The 8,451-nt window shown below is 46.1% G+C and overlaps 1 protein-coding gene across 1 annotated transcript; it reads left to right on the plus strand.

The window, feature by feature from the left end:
* The first annotated feature begins 2,994 nt into the window (after nucleotides 1-2,994).
* On the plus strand, nucleotides 2,995-4,540 carry LOC119361324 (glycine-rich cell wall structural protein-like). Its single transcript, XM_037626591.1, has 3 exons — nucleotides 2,995-3,146; nucleotides 3,280-3,490; nucleotides 4,387-4,540. Exons 1-3 carry the CDS (start codon nucleotides 3,071-3,073, stop codon nucleotides 4,538-4,540), a joined length of 441 nt encoding a protein of 146 aa, XP_037482488.1. The 5' UTR covers nucleotides 2,995-3,070.
* Nucleotides 4,541-8,451: the final 3,911 nt, after the last annotated feature.

The raw sequence follows: 8,451 nt of genomic DNA on the forward strand, positions 1-8,451 counted from the left end.
AAAGAACCACCTACACTTGTGTTGAGGTCAAGATATTCCAATCCTACCATATGAATCTTGATCTCTAGCCTTCCCCAACTTTCTTTCCACTCAAATCTTCTCTCCACCAAATCCATATCCTGTGAGAGAGAGGTGAGTGTTGGGGAGACTATCATTTGAAGCACAAGAGCAAGGAGTTCATCATCAACACACCATTTGTTACTTATTGGAGAGTGGTGTCTCCTAGATTGGCTAGGTGTCACTTGGGAGCCTACGACAAGATTGTGGAGTTGAACCAAGGAGTTTGTACGGGCAAGGAGATCGCCTACTTCATGAAGATCTACCCCTAGTGAGGCAAGTCCTTCGTGGGCGACGGCCATGGTGGGATAGACAAGGTTGCTACTTCGTGGACCCTTCGTGGGGGGAGCCCTCCGTGGACTCGTGCAACCGTTACCCTTCGTGGGTTGAAGTCTCCATCAACGTGGATGTACGATAGCACCACCTATCAGAACCACGGCTCAAAAATCTCCGTGTCTCCAAATTGTGTTTGCCTCCTCAAACTCCTCCCCTTTACCTTCATATGCAATTGTGTTACTTTCCGCTGCTATACTCTAGAATTGCATGTGTAGGTTGATTGCTTGACCTATGCTAAGTTGCTAAAACCTGCCAAGAATTAAAATTGGGAAAAGGCTAAGCTTTTATTTTGTCAAGTAGGCTAATCACCCCCCTCCCCCCCTCTAGACATACTTTCGATCCTACACCGACCTCCTCCGCCTCGCCACCGTCCAGCCCCGCCCCGACCACCTCCGCCTCGCCGCCGTCCAGCCCCGCCCTCAGCTCCTTCATCACGATCGCCCTGCCTCGCCTCGCCGCTGCCGCGCCACACCCGCGCAGCAGCCCACCGTGCGCGCCCTGGCCACGCCGCGCCAGCGCAGTAGCTCCTTCGTCGGCCTCCAGCGACCCCTCCGTCGGCCTCACCGGCGTAGTAGCTCCTCCGTCGGCCTCGCCGCTGCCGCGCCATGCCCCCAGCAGCCCACCGCGCGCGCCCTGGCCACTCCAACTGCGGCCCCTGCAAGGGCTGTCATCCAGTCGGCCTCCAGCGCGTGGCGCGTCCAGGGGAGCACGTCGACGTGCAGGGCTGTGTGGCGTGCGCGTCCGCGTCTCGCCGTGCGCGTCTGCGTCTCGCCGTGTGCGTCCCGCCCCCGAGCTCCTCCGCCTCGCCGCCATCCCGCCCCGTCCTCAGCTCCTCCGTCGCCGCTGCCCTGCCCCGCCCAACGCCTCACGCTCCAGCGGCCACACGCTCGGGTTCGCACACTGCTCCTCCTTCCAGAGCCGCATCCACGGCTTCCGGCGCCGGCGGCAGCGCGCCACGCCCAGCCCGCGCCCCGGTGGCCGGCGCCGCACGCCCCGGCGGCTGCGCGCCATGCCCAGCCCGTGCCCCGGCGGCCGCGTGTCTCGTCCAGCCTCTCGGTCTCAATGATTTGTGGGCCAGAGGGAAGGCACGGGCGGACGAGAGGGGCGAGGAGAGTGTCCGTTTTCTGTCCGTTCGGGATCATTCTTGGACCAAGTTTGCTCCAGGTTTGGGGTTGGTCCGGACAAAAAAAGTGTCCAACGGACAACTCTATCCATTTGGGTATTATCGTTGGGTCGTATTTTACCCCAAACGGACAAATTCGGACCGGATGGGTCACGTGCTGGAGTTGGCCTTACCAACTGGGACCAAAGGCCCTCCTGTCGGGGCTCATCGCAGCGGCCACGTGGAGCCCCACCTGTCCCGGTTCATGAGCGAACCGGGACTAAAGGTCATGGGCTTTAGTCCCAACCCTTTAGTCCCGGTTCCAGAACCGGGACAAATGGACCTCTGGAATCGGGACAAATGGACCTTTTTCCACTAGTGGGTGTACATGAGAGCCTGGCTTAATAAGAATGATAGACTACTCATATCAACAACTTCTTTCCTGGTAGCTCATTCACAAAGAACCCTAAAGTTAAGTGTACTTGGTTTGAAGCGATTTGAGGATGGGTGACCGGCTGGTAAGTTGATCCCGGTTGCGCAGGAGTGAGGACAAAGTGTGCAAAAAAGACTAGTGTTAGTCTGCGGGGTTGGTCTAGATCCCGCCAGACGTAACGGACGGGAACTGATGGTTGTGGCCGGGGCGTTAACAATGGCAGTAAAACTTGGAACAAAGTTATAACTTAGGACAAAAAATGAAATTAACTCTAATAGAAAAATTCAGAAAGTAAAGAAACAGACAAGTGTATTATATCTTGCAACCAGCGAGCGAGCGAGAAACGCAAGTTCAGATAAAAAGTCGTAAGTTTCACCGACTAAAACTTAAAACTTATTATATCCTCATGCGAGATTAAACTACTTTGCGAACACGAAAAATTGAGCAGCCGGGCAGGTCCGGTAGATGGGGGTGTGTGGTACGTGGCCTTGGATAACAATTTCGTAAGTTCACTGTGCGTACATAAGTAAACGAAGGGGAGATGATAGTGGGCTAGTGGCTGCTTCAAAGACTACCACCACGTACGAACGTTCAGCGATGCTCCACGTCCGGTAATGTACCGGTTTCCATACGCAGAAGAAGACATCCGATCCAGAATATGCTCTCGGCTGATTTGGATGTGCATGCGTCCGTGTCTAACTTGACCCACAGCTGATTAATGAGATTGATGCGTTGCGTGCATGCAATGGAAGACGCCGGGTACGACTTCGTCGTCGCACGAACAGTGCCCGCCTGCACTGCACCGCGCATAGTCCAGTTAAGTCAGAGGCTGGCGCCATTGGTAGTCCTGCAGATGATGCGAGCTTAGCTTACTTGCATGCTAGATTGCTGGGATGCATAAATGTGTACCGCCCACCGTCCAACCACCACCGCTCCACGGGGTCCGCGTTGCCGACGACACCTATGGAGACCCCAGCGTCAACTTGCTCACCTCACACTCACTGCTCCTCCCCAGCTAGCCATCTTATCCAAGCCCTCCATTGGCCTCTCCCTCCTATAAATAGGCTTGCTCTGCATGCTAATCCATATCGTCAATCACATCACACTAGCCACTAGAAGCACCGGAGAAGAGGGTGTCAAGCATGGCGTCCAAGGGTCTTCTTGTGTTTGCTCTCCTGCTTGCTGCTGCTATCCTCGTCGCCTCAACTGAACAAACTCGTGAGCTAACGCGCTAATGATCTCGGAGTACTTTTGAACTAGCATGAATTAACTGATCGTCATTACGCTAAGAATCTTGCTTTGCTGCGTGCTGCTACTAATTTGAATGCACAATGTTTTTCTGTCCATGCAGAGGCCAAGAAGGAGGAGAAAGCCGGCGTAGAGGGCTACGACGGCGGCGGTGGCTACCCTGGCGGCGGCGGCGGCGGCTACCCAGGCCACGGTGGAGGAGGAGGAGGCGGCGGCTACCCAGGACACGGTGGAGGAGGTGGCGGCGGCTACCCAGGCCACGGTGGAGGAGGAGGCGGCGGCTACCCGGGCCACGGTGGAGGAGGAGGCGGCGGGTACGCGGGCCGCGGTGGAGGAGGCGGCGGCGGCTACCCGGGCCACGGTGGCGGCGGCGGTGGCGGCTACCCAGGCGGTGGCGGCGGCGGCGGCGGCTACCCCGGACACGGCGGTGGCGGCGGCGGTGGCTACCCTGGACACGGCGGAGGCGGAGGCGGCAGTGGATGTCATTGGGGCTGCTGCGGTCACGGGTACCATGGCTGCCGCTGCTGCGCGCGCGCGGACGAAGTCCCGGAGCCCATGTACCGCGCGGAGGTCCGCAACTGAGCACACGAGATGCAGCTATACGTACCTACGTGTGCGTACAACTCTACGTGATGTTGTTCTGCACACGTACGTATAGTAAGTTGCTGGTAAATATGGTCTCTGATAAATAAAGTGAGTAACCATGCAAAAAAATAAAAAAATAAAGTGCGTACGTATACCGTATACGTACGAGAGCCCGGTTTGCACTTTGCACAATGATCTTGGAGAACACACACCCCTCTGTGTTCTTGTATGTATTAATACCCCACACTATATATGTTCTCCATGTATGTATCAAATTCCATGTTTACAGTTATGGGAATATGTTATTGTGGAATAAAATCATAGAGGAATATAGCCAAAGTTCTACACGGAACACTTCCTTCTGTATGCCGTATTTCAATGCTGCAAAGAAAATAGAGGAAGATAATAGACAAAGAAATAACGACTTGTTATAGAGATCTTTTATCAAAAGACTTCAACCAGGGGCATGTCACGTAAGTGAACGAAGACCACTGATCAAGCGCACTGTAGAGACCACAAAAGTATAACATAAACTACCATCGCAAGAAAAGAAAAGTTATAACATAAACTAGAGGCGTATAATAGTAATGTGTCTCCTGATCATGTGGGAGTTGTGGAAACACAGGAATTCGATTGTGTTTGAGGGGATGACACCGGACGTGCAGGTACTCCTACGGAAAATAGCCTCCGAGTGCGCGGTGTGGGCGAAGGCCGGGATCGTTCATAGTGATTTCGAGCCATTGGCGGCCCAGATAGGTGTGTGGGCAGCTAGGGAGTAGTCCATGTAATTCTTCGGGTGGAGTACGTTTGCTTGTGTAAACGTGTATGTAAACTGTGGATGGGGCTTCTTTTCCCATCTCTTCTTCAATATATGATACGCATACTCGTGCGTATTTAAGAAAAAAAATAGTAGTGTGTCTCCTTTGCCGCTCTCAAAGAAAATAATAGGGTTGTCGTTGGTCGGACATAAATAGATTGCATCTACGCATGCATTTTTGTTCCACTGTCGCCGCTCCTCCATCGTGCAAAAACGGATCACCCAAAAGTTCATTTCCTTTGCTGGATCTGGCTGCAACAACCGGCTAAAATTCAAAATGATAATGGGGAAACAACTGATCGATAATGCCTTCTTTCTTCTCAGTACAACTCCTCGTCCTCGGCGGCGGAGAAATCTTTCATTGATATATAACGGCTAAAATGTAAGGATACATTCAACTCAAGTAGGAATGGAAAGACCCTAAAAAAAGTAGGAACCGAAGGAAAATGGAAATGAATGAAACTAAGTTTTTCCATCTTTATTCTAGTGGAAACGGATACGACTACGAAAAGTTAGGAAACGGATACGGAAGCATATATAGCAAAAAAAAAATCAAAGTTAATTATATGTTGCGAACATGAATACAAAGTGAAAGCTTGCGAGTAGAACTCAAAAACTTCTAGAGCATATAGAAAAACACAACCTAACCAACAAAGTTGTGCAATTGTGGAACAAGAAAAGGTCTACTAGTGAGCATGTGTGCATGATAGGAGTGGGAGGCATGTAGTTGGAGGGGCGAGGATCACGACAGAATGAGGGATAGGTTTCAACCTTTTTTTTTTTTTGAGACAATGGGATAGGTTTTAACTGAATAGGATTACGTTGAACAAAAACTGTAGTGTTCCAAGCCAGGTAGGCTATGCAAACAAATAGTAAATGAAAATGTTCACCCTTTTTCACGAGTAACATCGGAAAATGTCATTATGCTTCAGTTCTGCTTCCGTTCAGGTAGATTTCTATTCTATATAATTATGTATTATTTAACCAATGCTAACATTTAGCCTTAGAGCATATAACATCTAAGGCCTTGTACAATGAAAGGTGCTTAGTAAAATAAATCTAGTTTTTTTAAGCACATGTGCTTATTTCTACAGGATGGGTGCTTAATTAAGCGTCTACCCTCTACAAATAAGCACCGATGCTTAAAAAACTAATTTATTTATCTAAGCACCTTGCATTCTACAAGGGCGTGAGTCTAATGACCCAGTTTGTTAAAACTTGTTACTAGTAGCTTGTGATCATCATGTAAATTAATGTATATTATCTCATACCCTGCAAAAAATGTATATTATCTCATGACTTTGTAATATAGTTGCATGGCTCCAAAAACCCTCTAAGTTAAAACTTTGCAACTGGCTCCAACCTGATCCTACATGAACGTTGTGAATAAATTTCATAAACAACTCCTAGAATAATCGCATAATTTCCTGGATAAGTTTCGGTGTTTTAATCAAGTGCCATTTGTTAAATTAAATTTGGGCAGAATTATTTGTTGCGTGATGATTCCCAAAACAGAATTCATGAAAATACATAAGTGGGGGTAATATGCTTCCCATAACCTCCAGTAAAACTTCATGGCTTTTGGAATCGTATTTGATCTACATACAATTCAAATCCAAATTTGGGGTAGAATTGAATTTGAATTTAAACACAGTCAAATACTTCTGAAAAACACCATGGTAATTTTCACAGTGGTGTGAACTGCCATAAGGGACACCCATGAGGTCTTCCAGATTTCTACGTAGAATTTTAAGATCCTCAAATAATAAATTAGCCACTTAAAACCTGAGGAATTGGAAAATTGGAATAAAAAGAGAAGACAAACGTGAAGCCTAGAGCTTAGCTTGGGCCCAGCCAGCGCACCTGCCGGGCTATTCTGCAGGTAGGTTGCCGAATAGCAACCAAGCGCGTACCCATACAAGAGGGAATCGATCCTGGGATCTGCCTGTTTCTTTGATGCGGACTAGCCAGTCAGTGGCGGAGCCAGGAATTTCTTCCTTGATATTCATTTGTGCAATTTTATAGCAATGTGACAACAAATATATAGCAATCTAGCAGCAGTGTACCCATGGATCAGCAATTCTTTGGCATTCCATGGAAGACCAGGGAAGACCCCTGGTGCCGCCATTGCGACAGCTTTGGCTTCGTGTACAATAGGTAGGGCACGACATACTAGAAGGAAAAACGAGCCAGTTTTCACACAGGTTCATTCTTTTTTTCTGCTTTTACTGCATTTTTCTTTTTCTCTTTCCTTCTCAATTTTTTTCGGTTTTATTTTTTCTTCTCCGTTTTTTCTTTGGTTTTCGTTTTTCTTCTCCATTTTCTATTTCTTCTTATGTTCATTTCGTTCTTATTCTACATTTTCGTATATGTCAAAACATTTTTTCATAAGTGATCAACATATTTATATACACGTTCAACATTGTCTCCGAACCCTTATTAAACATTTTTCAAATATTTACCTAACATTATAATGCTTATTCAACATTTTTCAAATACTTCTTCAATATATTTCAAATAGTCGTTCAACATTATTTAGTACTTATTCAACATTTGTTTCAAAATTTGTTCAACATTTTTAAGTACTTATTCAACATTTTCAATTACTTGTTCAACATTTTTTAGATACTCATACAACATTTTTTATTTTTTACTAGAAATTTTTCAAATACTTGTTCAACATTTTTAATACTTATTCAAAAAAATACTTGTTCAACATTTTTCAAATACTTGTGCAATACTTATTCAAGGTTTTTCAAATACTTGTTCAACATATTTAAAATGTATTTTTGAAGAGTGTTTTGTGTATATATATGTAAAATATTTTAAAGTATAAAGAAAAGTACAAATATAAAGCAAAACGAGAACAGAAAACAGAAAAAAAAAACATAAAAACAGACCGTGGCCTCCCGGGCGGCTGGGCTGGCCCATCTGGGCTCCCCCGACGCGAGGCTTCCCCCTGGGCTGGCTTAAAGCGACACATAGAGGCTTCCCCCTGCTATATGGCCAACCCGTTCTGGGTTCCTCCCACCAGTTGTGGCAACATTCTAGAACCTTCCTGAACCAAGTCTTTTCTCTGTAATCTTCCTTTGTTTTTTCGGTTGTCCTTTATTTGTTTGTTCCTACTTTTATTTTTTTAATTTCATGAATATTTTTAAAACTTGGAACTTTATTTCAACACATGAATATTTTTCAATCTTGTGAATATTTTCTGAAATAGATGAAAAATTAATAAATTTCGGGAACATTTTTCAAATCAGTAAATATTTTAGAATCTCTAAAAATCATGAATACTTTTTGAAATTGGGAACATTTTTAAAATTCATGAAAAAATAAAATGGGGAAAAATTTAGAATTCATCAACATGTTTGAAATCTGGAAATAATTTTTCAAATTCACGGACATTTATTGAAAATCTTAACATTGAGAACAATTTCACAAATTCAAGAACATTTTTTTAAATCCAGGAACATTATTTCAGATTTGTGAACACTTTTTGAAATCCAGGAACATTTTTTCAAATTCGGACACATTTTTAACATAACCTTTTTGAAATACCGAACTTGTTTGAAATCCCCAACATTTCTTGAAGAAGCGAAAGGCAAAACATAAAAATGAAAGAAAAAACAGTGATGCCCCGTCTCACACATGTGTCCGCCCAAATTGTGCGTGAGGTGGGGGTGCGCTTTTGGAGGTTATCCTGTGACCCGCCGCTGACTAGGAGGTCTCCATGACAGGACCCACCCCATCACTGTCTCCTCCATTTCCCACCACTCCACCCGCGCTAAAAAATACTCTTCTCCCACTTTTGAACATTTCTCTAGTCTCTCCTAATTGACCTTTCCTTCCTTCCCTCCCTCCCTCCCTCACTCT

This window comes from Triticum dicoccoides, chromosome 2B (genome assembly GCF_002162155.2).
Source record: "Triticum dicoccoides isolate Atlit2015 ecotype Zavitan chromosome 2B, WEW_v2.0, whole genome shotgun sequence".
Taxonomy (NCBI): domain Eukaryota; kingdom Viridiplantae; phylum Streptophyta; class Magnoliopsida; order Poales; family Poaceae; genus Triticum; species Triticum dicoccoides.

Coding starts and splice junctions, on each gene's coding strand:
- LOC119361324 (XM_037626591.1), top strand. CDS start 3,071: ATGGCGTCCAAGGGTCTTCTTGTGTTTGCTCTCCTGCTTGCTGCTGCT. Junction 3,147..3,279: donor CGCCTCAACTGAACAAACTC/GTGAGCTAACGC, acceptor CTGTCCATGCAG/AGGCCAAGAAGGAGGAGAAA. Junction 3,491..4,386: donor GGTGGAGGAGGAGGCGGCGG/GTACGCGGGCCG, acceptor GTGGAAACACAG/GAATTCGATTGTGTTTGAGG.